The sequence below is a fragment of the Malus sylvestris genome, chromosome 10 (assembly GCF_916048215.2).
Source record: "Malus sylvestris chromosome 10, drMalSylv7.2, whole genome shotgun sequence".
NCBI lineage: Eukaryota > Viridiplantae > Streptophyta > Magnoliopsida > Rosales > Rosaceae > Malus > Malus sylvestris.
In genome coordinates this window covers 23,010,415-23,032,784 of record NC_062269.1, presented here as the reverse complement: position 1 = coordinate 23,032,784, position 22,370 = coordinate 23,010,415, and the positions used below count along the sequence as shown (strand labels likewise).

At 40.2% G+C, this 22,370-nt stretch overlaps 1 protein-coding gene across 2 annotated transcripts; it reads right to left on the bottom strand.

Moving 5' to 3' along the window:
* Positions 1-270: 270 nt before the first annotated feature.
* On the bottom strand, positions 271-5,574 carry LOC126585809 (V-type proton ATPase subunit B2-like). Of its 2 annotated transcripts, none has more exons than XM_050250343.1 (15): positions 5,416-5,574; positions 4,661-4,725; positions 4,346-4,401; positions 4,139-4,237; positions 3,895-3,954; positions 3,657-3,768; positions 3,355-3,569; positions 2,709-2,837; positions 2,452-2,589; positions 2,094-2,244; positions 1,920-2,002; positions 1,401-1,448; positions 1,248-1,301; positions 1,071-1,154; positions 271-969 (listed from the first exon to the last, which is right to left on the bottom strand). In XM_050250343.1, the coding sequence occupies exons 2-15, from the start codon at positions 4,716-4,718 to the stop codon at positions 784-786; spliced, it is 1,473 nt and encodes a 490-aa protein (XP_050106300.1). In that variant the 5' UTR covers positions 4,719-4,725; positions 5,416-5,574; the 3' UTR covers positions 271-783. The 2 variants fall into 2 exon arrangements, with proteins under 2 accessions (XP_050106300.1, XP_050106301.1); XM_050250344.1 differs by having other exon boundaries at positions 5,420-5,568.
* Positions 5,575-22,370: the final 16,796 nt, after the last annotated feature.

Below are 22,370 nucleotides of genomic sequence, written 5' to 3'. Positions count from 1 at the left end.
CCCAGGTTCTCGTCTTTTGTAGTACTGTTATAACTGCTCTGCGTAACGGCTTCTGCTTACAAGCACTTTTGCTAGAATTTTCTTTTTCTCTCAGCAAGGCAATAACATCGTAACTCTAATTTACGGGGTTATGAACTTGGGTTCAAGGAGTCATACACACACACACGCCTGCCAACTAGCCTAACTCACATCTGCGACAGAACTTTGTTGTAATGGGGAAGAAGACCAACAACCTTGTATTGATTTGGTAGGATCTTAACAAAGGTGCAATGAATACAAGAACTCTCATTTTATTTCAGATATAATTGAACCAAACTTGAGCATGTTCGCATGTCAAAATACACAAGACAGACCATAAAGTCTGAAGAATATATTAAATAGAAAGCCTAAAATGACAGATTACAAAATAAATAACGGTCTTGAAACAACACAAATATATACTCCTGCAAGTGTAAGGGGGTCTTTAGATCCTAGATGGCCCCGACCGTTCCTGAAACTTTCGCTTCGGGAGAGAAGAAGCATAATCAAACCACAACCGGGTGACAAGCTAACAAATGAGAAGCGAAAATACAAAGCCCTACAAGATCTCCAAACGTCCTCATTGAAAGAATTCTGGACTAGTCGAGAACTTTTAGGGACTCGAACAGACCGCAACCTTTATTATGTATGCCGGTAAAGAAGAGATGCAACCTAGGCAGGCAGAGAATCAATAAACGAATTGCAGAGCTCATTGATGGCTAAATAGGCTGAAGAACTTCGACAAACAAGGATCTATGAACTCCATCAATTAGCGGTGTCTCTGCTGTAGAACAGGTCAAGGGTCTTTGCAGGTATACGGTGGAGAAGCTCACGAGGGAAGATCCGCAGCAATGTCCATGCCAAATCAAGGGACTGGAAGATGTTACGGGTGTCATAAGCTCCTTGGGACACAAACTTCTTCTCAAATTTGTCCAAAAACTCCAGGTATAGCTGTGTTTCATTCAAATGAAAAAATCACATCAATTTCTTCCATTAGGCTGATTGTTAATAAACAGAAGCACTCTTAATAAGAAAAAGGAAAGGTAAGAGACCAGGTCCTCCGAAGAAAGTGCTTCTTCTCCAACCACAGCTTTCATTGCCTGGACATCCTTCCCAATAGCATAATTTGCATATAACTGAAAGTTAAACAATGCACAAGTGGGAAACATTAGATGACGTTATGTGAAGACAGATTAAAAAATGATACTACAATGGAATCCCAAACAAACCTGATTTGATACATCAGAATGATCCCGGCGAGTCATCCCTTCACCAATAGCACTCTGCAATTATAGCCAACAATTTTACTTAAACCCCCATGAATGTAGTAGGATGAAAACCCCCTCTCAATCTTTAGAGTTGAACTCAAAGTATCATATTACCTTCATCAGACGAGACAGTGATGGGAGGACATTGATTGGTGGGTATATCTGCACAGGTTAAAGAACTTAATGGTTACTTTCAATTCATTTATAAACTCCACACATCTGATCGTTACCACTTCTTTGCACGTTGTCTAAACATAGAGATCCAACTTTCTAAACGCATTATTAACTACCTTGATGAAGCATCAAGTTAAATCGGTGTCTTTTTTATTAATGGATTGATACAGCAACCACAACCAACAATTTCATCAAATTAAAGCTTGATGAAAGAAGTCCAAAGGCCATGGAAAGGCAAAGACAAACGATTAAAACCATGGTAACTTCCCTTAAATTAAACCATGCCGCATGTTGTATTGTGTTTTGCATGCTGAATGCATGGACATGGTAGTGTCTATGTTACCATGGCCATAAGCAGATACTCAAGACCTTCTTGTTTATTAAGTTAATACTGTAACAGACCCATCCTAAGATCATAACACTGAATAATCCAATAACACATGATAGAAGTTTAGTTACCTGTCTGTTGTGGAGCTGCCTGTCAATGTATATCTGTCCCTCGGTAATATATCCCGTAAGATCAGGAGTGGGGTGGGTAATATCTGGCCAGATAAAGAAATCGAAGATTGTGTTAAGGAATATCACTTGGATGCATGATATGTGAGACCATCAATGTGTGACAACAAGCATTACCATCATTTGGCATAGTTAAAATTGGAATTTGTGTAATAGAGCCTTTTCGCCCTTCAATTCGTCCAGCACGCTCATAGATTTGTGCCAGATCAGTATACATGTACCCGGGGTATCCACGCCTTCCAGGCACTTCCTCTCGGGCAGCGGATACCTGCAGTAGCAATACAGTAGTTTTTGTTATGGAAATTATTCTGAAAAGTAGTATAACAAAGCAACAATGTTTTTCAAGTTCATATAACATTGAAGTCCTATTAAGTTTCTGCACATCTTATATATCTGCAAACAATCACAATAAGAAAGAAGATGAAATTGAGGCATGTAATTTGTGAATTCATAATTAGAAACATTTTCACGTTACCTCACGAAGAGCATCAGCATAAGAACTCATATCTGTGAGAATGACAAGAACGTGCTTCCCACATTCATATGCCAAATATTCTGCAGTAGTAAGAGCAATACGAGGAGTAATAATACGTTCAATTGTAGGGTCATTTGCCTGTAGAAAAAATGGTAAAAAACACATTTAGGGTAAAGAGAAATCTCACAAGATATTTGAAAAGGAATAAATCCACAAAACATTTATGAAATGCTCCATATGTTCACTTCAAAATATACCAGATTCAGAAAGAGGGTCACTCTCTCCATTGAGCCATTTTCCTCAAAATCCCGTTTAAAGAACTGCGCAGTCTCCATATTTACTCCCATAGCTGCAAACACAATGGCAAAGTTGTCGTCTTCTATGTCCTGTAATTTCACAATGTAGGTTAGTCACCTGAATGCTAGAGGTATATCAAGAAGACAATACTAATACATGACAAATCAAGCACCTATCCATGTACAAATAATCATTAACTTCAAACGCAAAAGGAACCTATTACTCTTACTTATTTTCTCACTGTTGGTTTGTTTTGTTTGCAATTACTTTTTACAAATTTCTATGAAAATACGAAACCTAAAAACACAAAGAAGCCCAAATCAAAATTCCCAGTGAAGGACTCAAACTATTTCGAGCAAGCTGCGCAGGCTCTTCTCTAGTACTTACTCATTTAACTAGGAATTCCAATGTGCTAGCATCATCAAGATTACTATCTTATCAAATGACTAAATGTAAATGAATTTCATTTTGAAATCAAAGATATTTTGCCATAACATTTTGGCAATTTGCAAAATAATGTTGCACATGCGTTGAAGACTGTCAGACATGAAAATAGTAGATATATGTGAGCTCTGCAGGCTAACAAATATTTAGTATAAAGTGTACCCCAGCATCAAGAAGACTTTCAGATTTCTCCAACCGCTTGACCAAACCAGCCTGGCGACATATCTGAGCAGCTATTTCATTATGAGGAAGACCAGCAGCAGAGAAAAGTGGGATTTTTTGTCCTCTAGCAATGGAGTTCATGACATCAATTGTAGAAATTCCAGTCTGAATCATTTCTTCAGGATATGTTCTCTCACTAGGATTAATAGAACTCCCTGGAAATGGCATACAATAGATTGACACACATGTTAATGCAATGAAACATGGAGCAGAACTTATTATCATTGAAACAAATAACGCACCAGATATGTCTAGGTAAGCCTCAGGCAAGATAGGGGGGCCATTATCAATGGGCTTCCCAGAGCCATTAAAGATTCGCCCAAGCATGTCCAGTGAGACTGGAGTTTTCAAAACCTGACAAATATGAAAGGGGAAGAGTTAAAACAGCATAACTGGTTCTTTGTGTTCATGTCAGAAAATATATGTTATTCTTGATTCTGGAATACAACGAATGAAGAATATAATTAAAAGGTTTAATACCTCTCCTGTAAATTGCACAGTAGTGTACTTGTTGTCAATTCCAGATGTTCCTTCGAAAACCTGGGCAGCAAATAAATCGATTATGTACACGGTAAAAATAATAAGCACATTCCAGAAAACCTAATGACGCTGTCCCAGAAGATGCACACAAAGCCCCAAAACTACAAATTCTCAAAATTATGCACCTATGCAAGTACACAGCAAAACCACAAGAAACCAACAAACAATGCTACACAGCAGTCACCTGAACAATAGCTTTCTCTCCATCAACTTCCAGGACTTGACCGCGTCTAGTTGTTCCATCTCCCAAACGAATATTAACAATCTCCTGAAACTTAGGTCCCTGGGGCAGTTTAAGAGAATATATTAGTTTTGGGTTCTGAAGAGGATAAGAATCCTCATTGAGAAAGCTTAACAACATTTTAAATGAGAAAGAGAGCGGATAACCTACCTTAACTTTTTCAAGGATAACCAGAGGTCCGGCCACACCAGACACAGTTCTGTACTCTGCAATGTCAATGTAAAGGGAAAAATGTCAAACATGACACCATTAATGTAACACTCCATCAAACAATCATTGCAATGCTAACACTTTCTAGCAGGACATATTTGAAGAGTTTGATATCGACTCATATTGATTCTCATACTGATTCCATTACGACTAATGAGTTTTGACACAAAACTGCATGCCCACTATAGCTATTACCTCACCAATTTACTTCACCTTCCACCACAAAAATATGAAATAAACCAGTCCAAAACTTACCCATTCCGACCTCTAGGTTTCCCTCGTCCATGTCGTGATTGTTTTGTGAAACAGCCATTTGCAAGCTTCATGAAAAAAGAAAAATTATCAAAATTACAGACAAAAACCAGTAGAAGTCATCCAAATCAACTACAAATTCTGAAACCAATCTGTAAGATGACAACTAATACCACTTCTTGAGGCTAAATTTCCAATTAATCCAATCAAATGAGTGAAGATTTAGATCATCGCAATACAATTGTGCTTAATTATCATCAAGTGGCACACAGATTAATGAGAACATAAATTGTCCAAAAATCATACTTTTCAAAGTCTTTTACTTTCTGTATGGCCACTGGGAAAATAAATGTAACAATAGGAAAAAAAAAATCAGAAAAACAGAATAAATCACTGAATTGCATTAATTCAACTTGTCTAAATACTTAACACAGTTTAGTTAACAACGAAAACTATGATCTTTGACATTCCGCTCTTCTTCATTGCCTTCAATTTTCTCGGAAACCAAACAAGTCTCAAAGTTGATTCAAACAAATCAAAACTAAAGATAATAAGAAAAAAAACAAATCCAATTGCTGATTCCAATACTTGGTTAAAATTAACCAAATTTGGATCTGCAACAACAATTCGATGGACGCGGACTTCAATCACGTGAAGTTCGCGCCCTCTGCAGTCGACGATCAGATGGTTACAATCAAATTGAATCAAGGAAACTGCGATCAAGCGGCTGAGAATTGCGTAGGGATCTGAAAGCATACCTACTTTTCGATCTGTAGCGCGCGGAGCCAAGCGGAAGAAAGAGAGAGAGAGGAGCAGAAAGGGAGAAGAGGAAGACGAATAAAAAAGAGTGAGATCTAAATATCTGATTGACTAAACAAAAAAAAAAAATAGAAAATCAGTGACACAGGAATGATTATGAAAATTAATTACGAATGACAATGGATAAATTAATATCTTCTTAAACACCACGTTGCAATTAATAATTGTTTTTTTTATAAAATTGTTATTGACATTTCAAAATTTTTATTTTGCACTTCAACTTTCTATAAGAGCATTTCCACCTCTCTATAAATCATCTATGGGATAGTGGATTTATTCCCCTCCCCTTCCCCAAAAGCACATCCAGCCCTTGCAATCCATTGCGGTTTGGTGGAGGCCAATTCTTCAGCCAGGCAAGTAACCATTGCCTAGCCCTTAGGCCATGTGACGCAATGCTGATGTCAGTAGCAATTTTTGGGTTATGCTCTCTTATCGAAGTAAACGTTCAATCGAGTAACTCATGCACGTAATCTTTGACCATTGCCCGCGCCGGGGCTTTCTTGGAATCGTCGCTGGAAACATCTTGCCTAGCTCATCACCCTCGTCTTAAGAAGTTTCAGTCTTTCAACGCCGAAATTTCAGTTTCAAATTGGAACGAGCTTTGAGGTCAGGCTCCGAATTGAATTTTCTCAAAGTAGCATAGCAAGGAATAAAGAAGAAGAAAAGGATCGGGAGGAAGTGGGAGGAAGTGGGAGACTAGGGAGAGTTTCCAAGTGTTGGGGCCCAAAAATGTCACACACCAATCCAACTAAGTCTTACAACGCCTACATTCAAGCCCAAATACATGCCAAGGCATGAAATCAATGAGGAATATATTTACAAACATGCCATGCTACGGTGATTAAGCCAGATAGTCACACCATGCTTATACCTATTCATCACGGCATGCTTCCTCATGCTAATAACTGCCATGCTAAGACCAAGTCATATATTCGGGGCTTGTCAAGTGGATTGCGGTGTGGATAGTTATGGAAAATTATTGGGCTTATGTGGAATAGGGGTCATGGAAGACTTTGGGTTGCTTGGGAGCCCAGAGATCCAAGAAACACCATTTGTATCTCACGCAAGCATCATTGAGAGAGAATTAGCCTAGTTTACCCCTTTCCCTATCAAGCCAACTCCCGTAGTTAGGACAAAACTAGATTCTTGCATTAAATGCATGTTAAGTCCAACAAGGCAGACATTTAATGTTGACTTTCCTTTCCTATCCTGCACAAACAACCAATGCGCGAAAGCCATGAAGCGTGCTACCAGAAGTAGCGCTTGCGGAAGGCCGCCCTGGAAAAGCTGCATCTCGGGAAGAAGCAAACTGTAGGTCTCAACAGTGCATCTATCTTACACCAAAATGAGAATAATATGAGGGCTAGGGAGAAAGGAGGGGAAGACTAACCCACAAAGGGAGATTCCTTTAAAACCTAGAGAAGAACCTTTCATCTACAAAATGAGGGAGAGAAGCCATAAAATGGGAAATTTTAGAGGAGTAACACAAAGGAGATTTTTGAAGAATAACACATAGGGGAATTGGAAGAACACAAAGAGAAAGATAGAGATGAAGTAGTGAGAGAGAACCACCCAGAAGAAACCCAGAGAGTTCCATTTAGCCTAGAAGCATACTCCAAGCTAGACGTGGCATTCGTGTCGTGTTTTCCGTGTTTGTGTCGTTTTCGTGTCATACCCAATATCTTAACGGGTCGTGTCGTGTAACATCTGTTAAAATAAACGAGTAAAATGACCCGACCCGAAATCGACCCCATAATATTAACAAGTAATATGACCCGACCCGTTACCCGTTAAGGAAAAAATATATATACATACCATATTGTCACATCCAAAACATAAAAACACAATTTTCTTTTAAGTATATTTTCACTTACCTAAAGTCTTTAATAATTTTTTAATTAATGTAGAAGTGTAAAAAAATATAGAAAAAAAATATATAAACGCTCGTAATGACAAGCTTGACAACTTTCATGAAGAGCTTAACTTCGAAATTCACCACTATAATCATATAAATCAAAGATCAAAATTTAACCGTTGATTGTTGTTTACATTTACGCTTCATTGTTCTCATCAAATTTTGTTTTTTTCAGATTTTCTTTTTTGAAAACTTAATCTATTAGAGGATGCAGGAAGATGAACGGTTTGGATTGTTGATATTATATTCAGAGTTTTACGGTTAGTGAAAATATTGCTTGATATTTATAAAGTTTCTACAAACTATATAACATCGATTCATATTTCAATTAACCATAAATATTGAAACGTGATATCAAAGATCTGAACCGTTCATCTTCTTACATCTGCCAGATGATCATGTTTTCAAAAAAGAAAATTGAAAAAATGAAATTCAGTAAAAAGAATAAAGCGTAAATGGCAATCGACGGTTAAATATAAATTTAAGGTTTATGAATTATCGTGTTGGATTTCGAAGCTGACCCCTTCATGAAAGTTGTAAAGTTTGTCATATGAATGATTGTATATATTTTTTTTTACAATTTTTACACTTCTACAATAATTATTATTAATTTTATTAATTTTGCCCTCAAATAAAAAACATTATTCATGAAGGTTTGGAGGATTTTAAAAATCTAAACGATAATGTAAGTGTAACCATTATCTACTCATGGAGGAATAATGATGAATCACATGTGTTTATATATTCTTTCACATTTTTAATACTTGTATGTATGTCTTCTTAGTTCTTGCCTATACAAATACTATATTAGTTTATTTTAATTTTGGATAACAACATGTTAAGTAAAATTTATCCTAGTAATGATAATAAGGAACTCTCATAATAAAAATAAATAATGACTAAAACTTTTTTTTTTTTTAAACTTATATAGAATAGTAATACAAAACTATATATTTAATATAGAATATATTGTATATATTAATATGGCTATTGTATTTTATAATAAATTATTTTAGTAATTAAATTTTAAAATTATCAAAATATTTTTTTTCTTAACGGGTCGAAACGGGTTACCCATGTGTATACCCGTTAAGAACCCGTTAACGGGTCATCCGATAATGACACGATAAGTTATCGTGTTGACCCGAAACCTGTTATTTTCGTGTCATTTTCGTGTCGTGTCAGAAACCGTTGAGTCTACTCCAAGCTTCAAGCACCATCATCCATGCAATCTTAGTAACTCTTGTCGATGCAATCTTAGAGATGACGAAAATGCACCTACAAAACAATCAGGACCTTTGATCAAAGACCTAAGCTTCACGCACCCACGAGGTGGGGGGGGGTTAGGCCAATGGATCTTCGATGCCTAAGTTAGTTTATCTAAGAGAGTAAAATGTTGAGGGCTTTTTTAGGGTAGCAAAAGCTTTTGAAATTTGGTAGAATACGGGGTATTTATAGGGGATAGGGCCGGCCATAATGCTGGGGTTTTACCCTACACATGACGCCATCCTATTGGCCAATGTTTATGGAGAAATATTCTCAAGACATTAAATAGGAAATAATATCTTGAGATAGTGGTGTAACTATCCCTAATTGATTTAAATTAGGATTACTTACTTGATTGGAGTCAATTCAATTGGGAATGTATTAAAGATAAGATTTGGGTAATTAATCATTATCTTTAATGCTTTGACTTTTCCTTGCCAAAGACAGGTGAGCTGTAGGCAGTCGTATTCAGCTGCTAAGACCTTCAGGGGTGTGAGTTTCGAGTGGTAGTATCCGAGGAACCTGCCCATTTAATGAGGACAATTTTGTCTTTCTTAAGAAAAAGTCCACGTGTTGCCTCTAGAATTTTTAGGATTATTTTAGGCTTCACAAATGCCCCCACACCTACTGGGCTACATACAGGAAAATGATAGTAGGTGTAGAAATCCCAAGCTGCTTAGGCTTGTAAAGTTGTTTCCCAATTTGAACTTGATCTCTTTTCTTGATTTGGAGATAAACTTCTTCTAGGAAAAGGAAACCAATTGCCCCCAATACCTATTTAATTCTGTCTTAAGTAGGGGATCAAATAAATTTGGAGAACAATCATCATTCCAACATGGAAGAGAGAAGGCAGAGGAAAATTCCCCCCTCCCTTAGCTTTCTTCTTCTCTTGCCCATGCAAAGAGTTGTCTCTTGTTGTTGTTCTTCCTCTCCATGATTTACCAAGGTAAGAAAATTTGAATTTTATTCTTCTTGAATTTTTTGGGAGTCTTGGGATTGAAGAATTGGCTCGGCAAAGGCCGATGATGTGTGAAACATGTGGCAAATGTGCCATGGGGCTGCTGTGCATGGTAATGCGGTGCGGGAACCGCTGGCGTGGGCCAGGTGATCAGCTCAACTTAGGCTGATATGGCTAGACGCTGGGGTGCAGGGAAGCCGGCTTGGGCCAGGCCATCAAGGCTGTTGGGCACAGGTCCATGTAGGCAAGAGGTGAAAGAGTAGGCGAGACTGGCGTGGTCTGGCTTTGGGGTCTTGGTGGCCTAGGCCGAGATGGCTCAATCTATTTGGGCTTGCGTTCGAGAGAGAAGGGGATGAAGGAGGCATGGACCTCTTTCCACTTTGGGCTGAAATGGTTTGGGCCACATGAAGGAGAGAGAGTGAGGGTTGTGAGCTGGGCAGTAGGGCCTGGCTCTAGGGTGCTGGGCTTACGATCCTTCATATATATATTTTGTCTCTTTTCTCGCGAGCTACCTTCTAAATATTTTTCTTTGTACTTTTTGTAGAGATTTTGAGATTTCTTCCTCCGATCGCAAAAGTGACAAGTATCCTCCACCTTTGTACCGTCAATGTGGTTGTAAACACGAAAATTCCATAACGAATGAAATGAGAACACATTTACAAAGTATATTTGTATTGATTTGAATTTGTAGGGTTACAATCTCTGTTTACAATTTTCTTCTGATTCAGTCTTCAAATTTGATGTAGATGCGTAGGTTGTTGATAAGCTCACATTTATATATATTTTACATCAAATTCACTTCTTAGTTCGTTCCTTATATTTTTGAGCTATTTACTTTGTTTTTGTGTTTTGTAGGATTTGTCAAGCAAAGAAAAAAAAATAGCACAAGTGGGATTTTAAGTAACAAATTCGTCAAAACTGCCTGTGCAGGTCAGCTGACTTTGAAAGCAAGTTTAGAACAGCTCAGAATGAATTAGAGAATGAACCTTAAATGCTTGGAAAGCTACGGATGTCCATTTTCTGGAGCATTTCACGGATTGTAATATCAATTTTCTAGAAGAAGTAATGGCCATTTTAGCACTGAAAGGTTCCCAAGAGGTTGAGCAGTTTGTAACTAACAAGAAGGCATTGACAGCAATAAATCCAATAAATCTAGTAGCAAAAACTGATGTAGCCAAGAACAAGTCAGCTGACACCTATTCAAATATCAGAGGAAATGGAAATAAAGATGAGAATTAAGTGGGAGTAATGGGCATAAAGGCTACCTAAAGAGTTACAATTGTTTTACCATTTCCTTTCACTTTTTGTCATCACTAAATGGTTCTTAGTAGGGTGAGTTATGGAGAAGAAACAGGGGCAGCAAGCAAGAACAAAAAGGCTGTAGGTTCTTGTAGATATCAAAATTTTGGTGAAATAAATGTTGACCAATAGTTACAATTTCAATGTTCACGTGTCACATAAATTTTACACATAGCGTGTGACTAAACGAAAAAATCAAAATAAATCGGAAAAGTCATCAAACAGGACACGTGTTAACACCTGGCAGAAACGATTTATTTCATCTAAATATTATATTCAAAATTAGGCCTTGGAAAATTCTATAAATAGAAGCCATTTCCTTCATTTGAGGGGATTGAAGAAGGAATTCACATATACATTTCTCTACTCCCAAATTGGAAGAGAATTCCCTAAATCCTTGAAGCTTTGAAGTTCTAAAGCTTTCAAGCATCCAGCCTCTTAAATTCCCAAGAAATCCCGAAAGATCAAGAAAGCCCTCTTCGTTCTTTGTCAAATCCTCCTTCAAGACCAAGCCCCGACGGCCCTTGAAGAACTTCCACCAATTCAAGATCAAACCCTGACGGCCCTTGAAGAAAGTGTTCATCGTTCATCATCCGTTCATCCTAAGATCAAGCCCCAACGACTCTTTGGATCAACAACATCAACAAATCCACATATCTAACCGTTCTTCAAGATAAAGCCCAAAAGCCCTTGAAGATCCATTCATCACCTGTTCATCAAGATCAAGCCCCAAAGGCCTTTGAAGATCCGTTCATCAACAGTTCTTCAAGATCAAGCCCAAAAGCCTTGAAGATCCGTTCATCCATCAACCTTCAAGATCAAGCCCAAAGGCCCTTGAAGAAACTTCCCTCAACCTTCAAGATTAAGCCCCAACGGCCCTTGAAGAAAACTTTCAACCGTTCATCCAAGATTGAGCCTCGACGGCCCTTGGATCAATCACACATCCACAAATCAACACCTTACAGAGATCGAATCAGAGGATCAATTTTGAGAGAGATTGTAACCCCAAAATCATCAATACAAAATATTATTTTGTACATGTGTTCTTGTTTCATTTGTTTCAGGAATTTTCGTGTTCACAGTTCTCACTTATTGTCATCACTAAATGGCTGTTAGTAAGGTGAGTTATGGAGAAGAAACTGGGGTAGCAAGCAAGAACAAAAAGGCTGTAGGTTGCAGCGGCAAAGATGAGGAGAAAAAAAAAATAGAACAGAAAGAAAAGGCAAGGTAGCAGCTTTAGGGAATGAAGAAAATAAAGGAGGAAATCTTATCATTCTCTTCTCTTGGTTTTATCTTCTCAAACTCATGTCTTTCTTTTGGTTTTATTTGAGAATTATGTGTAACTAATTTTTAGAAGTTAGGGGCTGTTTTCAAGGCCGAATATGATTGCAAGTTTGTTATGACATTTCGTTTGAATTACTTTTATGAATGGATGAAAATTAGTTCACTACTTGTCTCATTGATGAATTCTTTATGTGTTTTCTACGGATGCATACTTAGTAAGCATATTTAGGATTCTAATGTTATGAATATGTGTGTGCCTGCCCTTGTCAAATGAGGACCTACATATGTTCTAGAGTAGTACTTGTTAATTGTGATTAACATGTGAACTAATTTCTAGGATAAGTGAGACAACTCTAGTACTTACGATGCCTTGTGTTGACTCAAGCTCTTTTCATTCTTAATGATTTCTACTTGTTAAATCTATGAACACGCCATTCTAGATTGTATGCTAGAGACTAAGTTAAGTTGAAAACACCATTCTCTTAACATACTACATAAGAAAGAGTAATAGATTGAGTTCTAACATTGAGCCAACTTAAGCATCTTCATCCAGAAATAAAAGGAATTTGAATGAACATAACATGTTTGCATGATTCCCCTAACTCGTTTTTCTTAATTTGTGAACTACTTAAAATTTGTTTCTGTCCTGTTCTTGTTCTATTTAATTTAAATAGCAAATCAACTCAAAAAATCCCAAATATTTGTGTGAGTGTAGCTCTGTGTGTCTAGTGTCTTTATATAAAATTTCGTAGACTTTAAATTAGTGTAATTTGGTCTAATAATTATTTTCCGGTGACTGGTCAGTAGGGACAACAACCTAGTTTTTGTGACATTTTAAATAGTTAAATAAAACAATCTTCTGCGGGAAAGACTTTTATTTTCATATGCTACAAGTGACAAATCTTAGCTTTAATAAGGAAAATCAATAGGACATTTGTGTGCTACTTTGTGGTGTGTTTTAATCATATCAGTTGTTGATCCAAGGGTGCAATGACTTGATCTTGGATGAACGATTGAACGATTGCTTCAAGTTTTGAGCTTGAAACAATGCGTAGATAATCTTCACCTCAAGTTTAGAGCTACGGCAAGGGGAGCGTTGATGTAGAATTTCATTAATTCAAGGGCATTGGCGACTTGATCTTGAATCGAACATCGTTACAAATTTTGAGCTTGCAACAAAGTCTTGAAGGAATCGACACAAGTGCTTGTTGATTCTTCAAGGAGTGCTTTGGCTTTGGTCGACAAAAAACTTTGGCTTTGGTTGTGCATTCTTCGAAGAGAGCTTTGGCAGCATATTAGTCTTCAAAAATTTGTGCAGAGGTTCTTCTCAATGTGCCATTTTCGACCCTTTGGCAACATTGAAGTTCTTGTATTTATAGATTTCCAAAGCCATGCCTTTGGAAGGATTTGGCTTTGATTTGTGTCTTGATTCGTCCATGGGAGAATTTAGGCATGTTTTGTGAAGATACTTTGGCTTTCTTTCCGGTTTTGAGAGATTTTGGGCCCCTTGCCAATTTTAAGGGGGATTTTCTCCTTTCTGCTGAATTTTGGGAATGTTTTACACTTTCTTTGCTTGGTTTGTGCCACATGTCATTGATGACTTGTCCATTTGTGTTGAGTTATATGCCATGTGGAGCTTTGTGATATGTCATTTGTATGCAACAAAATTTACATGTCTATAGTGGTTTTTCCAGCAAGGTGGGCTACTTCAAGGTTGCACATGTCAAGATCAATTCCGATGAGTTGTTTCGGGATTTTCTTGAGGCATACAAGCATGTGATTTCGTCAGGGGTTCGCATCAAGGGGATGAAGGATGATAGGAAGAGGGCTATCAAATTCCACTGCTAGGAAGGTACCACGCTAGGAAGAGGGCTATCAAATTCCATCCGTATTACTTCGTGTTGGGGTTTACTTTTCCCATGCCGCATCTTTTCCAAGAGGTGATATGTTGAATGAAATACGCACCTGCTCAGTGCTCCCCGAATGCAGTTCGTGCGATGGTGGGGTTCTTGAACTTGGGCAAGTTCTTTGATCTTGGTTTGACCATCAATGAGTTTTGGTACTTCTTCGAAATTAACCACAAGGAAGGCGTGGGTCAACTGAGGTCTCGCCATAGACTGCTTGAGGCTTCCTGCAAAGGTGACCATGAGTGGGCGAGAGACACTTTGAAGATTGGTGGATAGTGCGAGTCTGACTCTTTATCAATGGTAAATGAACTGCTTCGTTCCTAACCTCCTTGAATTTTTGTTGAGCTGCTTCATGACTTCAGTTTATTAATCGTCTTTCTTATTTTGTGTAGATTTGAAATTTGGCTCAATTTAAAGAACTTCAATGGATATGAAGAAAGTGCACATCGTCTTAGGCATTTTTGTTGAGTAGCGTGAGTGGTGCTGGCTGCTCAGTCATCTTCGTTGGGAGAAAGGCGGGCTGCCTCCGAAGGAAAAGATAAAATGGATAAAGGATGAGGCGTTTGCTCGTCCGATCGCTGCTGTAGAGCCTGCTGCCAATAAAGGTGGAAAGAAGAGGTCTTCCTCACCTGCTTGTGAGCCTTCGACTGAGAAGAAGCCAATGACTTCTTCTGCTGCTTGTGGGGGCTTATCAGTTGTTGAGAAGCTTGTGATCGATTGGACTTATCTAAAGGGGGCGAAAAAGTTTGTTGAGTTTGAGCCTATGAAACATACTACTCCGAAGATGGCCACAACCATTATTGAAAGGATTACCCAGCAAAAAGGTTTAATGGTGCCCCTAGTGTTTGGGTTCGTGTCGAAGCGCGCGTTGGGAGCTAAGTCCGGTTCAGCTTCTGAGGGGTTCGCCGCTATGAAGAGCGGGATGGTGGATTTTTCTGCTAAGGTGATAATACACAAGACTTTAATCCTAGTAGCTGAGTCTATGCATGTTAACTAGGATGCCGTTAAGTGTGCTAAGGAGGCCGAAGTGGCATTGATGGCTCAGTTTCACTTGGCTGTTAAAAAGATCGAGAAGCTCGAATCTGAACTTGCTGTTTTGAAGGGGTCTGATGTCTTTGCCCCACTTTTGTGTAGTTTGAGACCGCTCATCAGAAGGTTGCCCATTTAAAGGCTAAGCTTAGTGCGACTTAGGCGATATTGGAAGTTGCAGAGAAGGAAGTCAGTCATGTTTCACTGATGGTCAAGAACCTTGAGTGTGTCAATTCAAAACTACGATCTGCTTGTTTTGCCAAGGACGAGGAGCTTGTCTTCATGCATGTTGAAATGTTGAAATGTTGAAATGTCTCATCTCAAGAATGTTGCCAATAAGCTTGAGTCCAAGGAAGTGGATTTACAAGGTATGTTGTTTGCTAGCGAGAACTTGAAAAAGGAACTGGATAAGCTGTAGATAGCTCACACTAGGCTTGTTGAGGAGAATGTGCAATTGAAGAATGAGAAAGCTAGTCACGAAGTGGAGTTTGGTTCTTGTCAGGCCGATTTCTAAGAGCTTGGCTATGCAGACCATCTTCAGGGTAGGCCGTTGGATTATGAGTTTTTCGATAAGGACTTCAAGGTTTTCTCTATTTCTCCAGTTGATTTGCTTGATTTCTCGTTTGAGGCTGCCTTTGATGGAGTAGCTGAAGGTCAGGTAGTCCAGGTAGGGACGGTTGAGGATGAGCTGATGGAAGCTTTGGTTGCTAAGAGTAATGCGGCTACTAAAGACTTGGCAGTCGAGGGACCAGTGGTTGTGTATGTTACCAACGAGTAGTCTTTTTGCTTAGACTTAGGAATTTTCTTCTTTTCATTTTTGTTCTGCTTTATTTGAACCTTGTTGGCCTTCGAGTCTGTTTATCAATTTGCTAAAAATTTAATAAACAGCTTTCCTTGCTTCGCTTCATCATTCTATTTCGCCGTCTTTTGCAAAACTTTACTGTAGGATGCGCGACTGAGTGAGCTGCTTCAATGAAGCAGTCGATCCCACATCATTACTTAGGTTTTAGCTTCAGCTTTGGGGCTCAAGGAGCTTTACCTGTAAGAGGGAAAAATGCGAGATTTTTAACTTATAGAGTCGACGGTCGAACTTTTTGCCTTTGTAGGAAGCATGCGAGGCCGCGTAGCTGCTATAGTTGCAAATCTTAGCTTTAAATGGCCTCACGAGCCTTGGCTCTCCCGGGGCGTATTATGAAACTTTTAACTTATAGAGTTGGCGGCCGGACAAGTGCTTCTCGTAGAAAGCAGATGAGTTCGCGTAGTTACTTATAGTTGTATTTTAGCTTTAGCGGCTACACGAGCCTTAGCCCTCTTGGAGCTTGTTGCGAAGTTTTAACTTATAGAGCCAGCGGTTAGACACTTTCTTCTCGTAGAAAGCAGAGGAAATTCGTATAGCTATTATTGTTGTACTTCGGCTTTAGCGGCCTCTTGAGCCTTGGCCCTCCGGGGGTATGTTGTGAAAATTTTAACTTATGGAGTCGGCAGTTGGACATTTGCTTCTTGTAAAAAGCAAAGGAAATTCGTGTAGCTGCTATAGTTGTACTTCGACTTTAGCGGCTTCTCGAGCCTTGGCTCTTTCGGGGCATGTTGCGAAATTTTTAACTTATGAAGAAGGCGGCCAAACACTTACTTTTCGTAGAAAACAGAGGAAATCCGTGTGGCTCCATGGTTGTATATTTCAGCTTTAGTCCCTGCAAAACTTAAACCGTAGACCATCGGCCGAAACCGCTGTTTTTAAATAAGCAAACTAGTCCGCGTAGTCATAGCAGGTGTAAGTCTCGGCTTACGGATTGCCTTGGATTGCCAACCATTGGGTTGTCAGCCAGACGTCTTACTTACAGAAGTAGACGACCCACGTGACCACTTCAGGCATCGTCCCTGGCTCTTAGAGGCATTTTAGGAGTAAGGTGTAGGCAGAATCGCGCCTCAGAAACCTTATCTTTATGAGTTATAACTTGATTCCGCATGTCGCTTAACTAGTATTACAACACTTTAAAACCAAGCTACATTAATTAAAACTTGCACGTCGAGGACAGACCATCTAGTCATGCTAATTTTTTCATGGGTAGGAATTCTACACTTAGCGTATCTTCCGGTTAAAGACCCGGGTTCCCGCAGAATTGAATCATTTAGTCGGCTAAGTGTCTTCTAAGAGAATGACTATTGTGGCCAATTCTGGGAGTCTTTCAGCTCATGTTGTTGCTGCGTTCATGGGAAACTGAGCAATCGTACAACCCATGCACGTCTAGATATTCTGGATTAGTTTACCTTTCCTAATTGGGGAGCACACACCATGTCTGTAAAGGTAGGGGTGTCTTCTGTTGTCATAGGGATAGTCAGTTTGTTTATGCATTTGGCCCAGGCTTGTGAATAATTCCTTCAATTTTCATTGAAAATAGAGAAATGTATTGACTTTGCTTATAGGCGGTAATAGAATAACAATTGATAATCCTCGGCATGCGAGGTCTTGTTCGTTGAGCTGCTTGAGTCTTCGAACTTTATTTGTCTTGAACAGGGTCCAAGGAATAGTGGGAGGTCACACGTAGTACTTTTTCAGATTGTAGGCATTCCACTGCTTTCCGATCTCTTTATCACTTATAGGGGTGAGGGTGTAGCTGCCTTTTTCGCTTACTTGACTGATTTTGTACGGACCTTCCCAAATGGGAGCCATCTTTTTGGAGCCTTTCCGGTGAACAGTGATGAAGGTTTTTTTAAAGATTAAGTCTCATGGCTGGAACTGCCGGATCTTCGCCCTCTTGTTATAGCTGGAGAAGAACTGCTGCTGATAGGCTGCAATGCGGGTGATAACCTTCACGCCATTTTCCTTTGTCAAGTCTAGATTTGTGGCCATCTCCTTCTCGTTTTGCTTCAAGTTTTGCAGTACAATGCTAATGCTTGGCACCATGATGTTGGGAGGGATGATTGCCTAAGAGCTATATGCCAGGGAGAATGGAGTTTCGCCAGTTGCTCATCTCTTAGTGGTGTGATATGCCCATAAAACACCGGGGAGCTCGTCTGTCCACTTTCCCTTATTGTCTAAGAGGGACTTCTTGAGGCAGTCGATGATGGTCTTGTTAGACGCCTCAACCTGCCCATTGCCTTGCGGATACTAGGGCGTGGACATGTGTTGCTTGATGCTCTATTTTTCAAAGAACATCACCAAGTCTTTGCCCACGAACTACGGACCATTGTCTGTGACGATGAAGTAAGGGATGCCGAAGTGGCAGATGATGTTCTTCCATATGAAATGCTATATGTCTGTTTGGGTAGTCGTAGTTATAGGTTCAGCTTCAACCCATTTTGTGAAGTAGTCTGTCGCTACGATAATCATTCTTCTGCCCCTAGTGGCAGGCAACATTGGTCTTACCAGGTCAATCGCCCATTGCATGAATGACCAATGGTTCGTTTGGGGATGAAGTTCGCTGGCAGGTTATACGGGCACGGGCTTGAAGCGATGGTTGCTATTGCACCTTTGTACATACTTCTTGGCATCTTGATGCATGGTTATCCAGTAGTAGCTAGCGTTAAGAGCTTTTTACGCTAGGGAGCAGCCACCAAAGTGGTTTCAACAAAAGCCTTCGTGGATTGAGCTAAGAATCTTCAGGTCGTCGAGAGGCGATAGGCAGCGGAGATGTGGTCCTGAAAATGATCTTCGAACGAGAATGTCATTTCACATATAGTAGCATAGTGCCTTTATCTGGAGCTTTCTAGACTCCAATTTATTTACGGGAAGCATTCCGTTGATTATGTAGTCGATGATGGGATTTTACTAACTTGAAGTTGTGTTGATTTGGGCCACCCCGATTGCTGGTGCGTCTGCATGGGCATTTTTTGCTCGTGGAATCTGAATGAGTGTGTACGCTTGAAACGTAGCTAGCTGCTCTCGTACCTTCTCGAGGTATCGGGCCATCCTTGGATGGTTTGCTGCTTACTCATCTGAGGTTTGGTTGGTGATCAGCTGGGAATCGGAATAGATCGCAGGCTTCTTCACCGTTAGATCTTTTGCCAATCGGAAACTTGCTAGTAGGGCTTCATACTCTGTTTCATTGTTTGAAGCCTTGAAGCTAAGAGTGATCGCCTGCTCGAGTATTGAACCGTTCGAGGTAGTGAGAACTTGGCATTCTCCAGTGCAAATGCCAGAAATCTCCTGTAGATGGGGCTAGTGCGGCTACGGCGTGCTCAGCTGCCTCTAGGGCGATTTCGAGATAAGTTGCTGAGTCCTTCAGGCTTGGGGTGAACTCTACTACTAAGTCCGCCAATGCTTGGGCCTTTATTGCCGTGTGGGGTTGGTATGCTAAGCTGTATTAGCCAAGTTCTAACACCCACTTCATCATTTGTTGAGAAACATCTAGACTATGCAAAACTGCTTGCAGTGGGTATAAGGTTATGACGATGACCGGATGCCTTTGAAAGTAAGGTCTGAGCTTTCGAGTTGCAACAACTAGCGCCAAAATTAGCTTTTGAATCTTCGGGTATTTGGTTTATGAATCGAAGAGAGCTTTGGATGTATAGAATACAGGTAGTTAGGCCTACAACTTTTCTAGTATAAGGGCAGAGCTTATTGCTACTTTTGATACTGCCAGATAGATGTAAAGGTTCTCCGCTGCTTCTGGCTTGGATAGTAGTATAGGTGACGTCAGGTACTGCTTCAGGTCTTGAAATGCTTTCTCGTACTCGTCGTCCTATTTGTCCTTCTGCGCCTTTTTGATTACCTTGAAGAAAGGCTTGCATCGGTCGGTGGATTGCGAGAGGAAACGATTGAGTGCAGCTACTCGTCCGGTCAGACATTGGATCTCCTTCAGAGTTGTGGGAGCCTTTATGTCTAAGATCACTCTGATCTGCCTTGGATGAGCCTTGATTCCTCGCTGGGTTACAAGGAACTCTAAGAATCGACTTGAGAAGATGCCAAAAGTGCACTTGGCTAGGTTAAACTTCATTTTGTACTCTCGGAGGATGTCAAAAGTCTTCTTGTCTTTTCACTGGTACTGATCGTTGATACTGGATCAATTGTTTTCTTTCTTTTGTCCTAGCCCATGATCTGAAGCCAAGTTGCTGATGTGGTTTGATCGCTATTTGCCTTTCACCATAATGTCATTGATGTAGACTTCCATGGTTACCCTTATATACTTTTTGAACATCGTGTTAACGAGTCGTTGGTAGGTTGCTAATGCGTTCTTGAAGGCAAACGGCATGACCTTGTAGCAGTATGTGCCTCGCTTGATCACGAATGCGATTTTCTCCTTGTCATGTTTGTGCATGGCAATTTGATTGTAGCCTGAGTATGCATCTAATAAGTTGAGCAGCTGGTTCCTAGATGTTGAGTCAACGAGCAAGTCGATTTGGGGAACCGGGTAATTGTCTTTAGGGCACGCCTTGTTGAGGTCGGTTTAATCTACATATACTATTTATTTGCCCTTGTCTTTTTTCATCACTAGCATGACGTTGGCCAATGATGTTGAGTGCGCCACTTCCTCAATGAATCTTGCCTTTAGTAACTTGTCAATCTCTGCCTCGATAATTGCTACTCGCTTAGGTATGAAATGTTGCATTTTCTGGATCACATGTTTGGCAGTGGGATTGACGTGTAGCTTGTGGCAAGCTATCGTTGGATCAATAACGGGCATTTCAGAGGATAACTATGCGAAAACATCACGATTTTCCCTAAAGAAAACCATGAGTTCTTCCTTTTCCGTCGGGCTCAGACGTGAGCCAATTCTAGCCATTTTCTCCAGCTAGTGGGGGTCAAGAATAATATTTTCGATGTCATCTTCGGGTTTCCATCTTGATTCATCTTCTAGGACATTGTCAACCTTGACGCCATCTTCTTGACCTGCCTGCTGTAATTGCTATTTGGTGGAGGTAGAATCATCTTTCTGCATTTCAGCTGCTACTGCTGGGGCAAAAGACTTATTCTTTAACTCCTTAAGAACTTGTATTGTGCACCTCAAATACATGGCTTAGTTGTATTTGATCTCTTCGATTGCTCATCCCGGAATGCGAAATCAGATTTTTTGATACTCGATCGAGGTCACAGCTTCAATCTTCACTAGCCAGGGTCGACCCAATATCCCATTATAAGGAGATAGGTCGCTGACGATCATAAAGGTCTGGAATGAGACAATCGGTGGGCTGGTTACGTCGAGTGTGATGGTGCCAATGACAGTCGAGGTAAGTCTGTTGAATCTAATCAAGATTTTCGCTTTGCGTCTGATCTTGTTTTCCAGGCTCAGCTTTTGGATGGCTGATAGTTGTAGGATATTGATTAAGCTGTCGTTATCCACTATAATTTCGTCAACGATGGCATGGGTCAGTTGAACGGAAATCATCAAGGCGTTGTCATGGGGAAAGTCTACTCCTTTAATGTCTTGCACAGTGAAACTGACGATTGGTCTAAGTACAACATCTATGGCTTGAACCTAAACTACCGATCTCGTCTGCTGGATCTTCTTCTTTTTAGAACTGTTGGTGGCCCCCAAATGCTCGGATTCAACAAAGATTTTGTTGATTCAGATCATTTTGGCTGAGGGTTCGTCATCGACATTTGCTTGGGCAGCTAGCCTATCAATATACTGGTTGCACTTGCCTTCCTCCATGAGTTTTTCAAGGTACTTCATCCATGTGGTGCAATCGTTGGTCGTGTGCTCGGGAACTGTGTGGAATGCGCAGTATTTTGTCTGGTCTATCTTAGAGGTGTCCCCTCTCATGGGTGGTGGCAACGGCTTGAACCACGGCTTGTCCTTGAGGTCACGAAAGATTTGGTTGATCAGGACTGAGAACTTGGTGTACATCTTAGGCGTTGTGCCTCTCTCCGTTGGGCTGAGAACTTGGTGTACATCTTAGGCGTTGTGCCTCTCTCCATTTGGTTGATCATGAAAGATTTGGTTGATCTGGTCTATCTTGGAGGTGTCCCCTCTCATGGGTGGTGGCAACGACTTGAACCACGGCTTGTCCTTGAGGTCACGAAAGATTTGGTTGATCAGGACTAAGAACTTGGCACAGGGATTGATCCCCAACGGAGAGAAGCCTAGTGGGGCAGAGAAGCCTCTTGCTACCCCTGGTGCTGACCTGGTCCATATTGCTCTTTGGCATGTCCTGCTTGTTTGTGCCTCGGTCGTGGTGCACATGGTTCATTCCGTGCCTCTTGCCGTCACACTTGGCTGAGGTTGCCAGTGGAACTTGAGTTGGACTGCCTTTATGCTCTTTTTAGTTCGCAATGTGGCTGCTTACTCCAGTGCC

Bases quoted from the DNA above. Each gene is read 5' to 3' on its own strand.
- LOC126585809 (XM_050250343.1), bottom strand. From the start codon at position 4,718: ATGGCTGTTTCACAAAACAATCACGACATGGACGAGGGAAACCTAGAG. The intron at 2,245-2,451 runs GTAACGTGAAAA...TTGCTACTGCAG, and splicing joins ATGCTGATGCTCTTCGTGAG to GTATCCGCTGCCCGAGAGGA. The intron at 1,449-1,919 runs GTAACTAAACTT...TAACCTGTGCAG, and splicing joins GGCAGCTCCACAACAGACAG to ATATACCCACCAATCAATGT.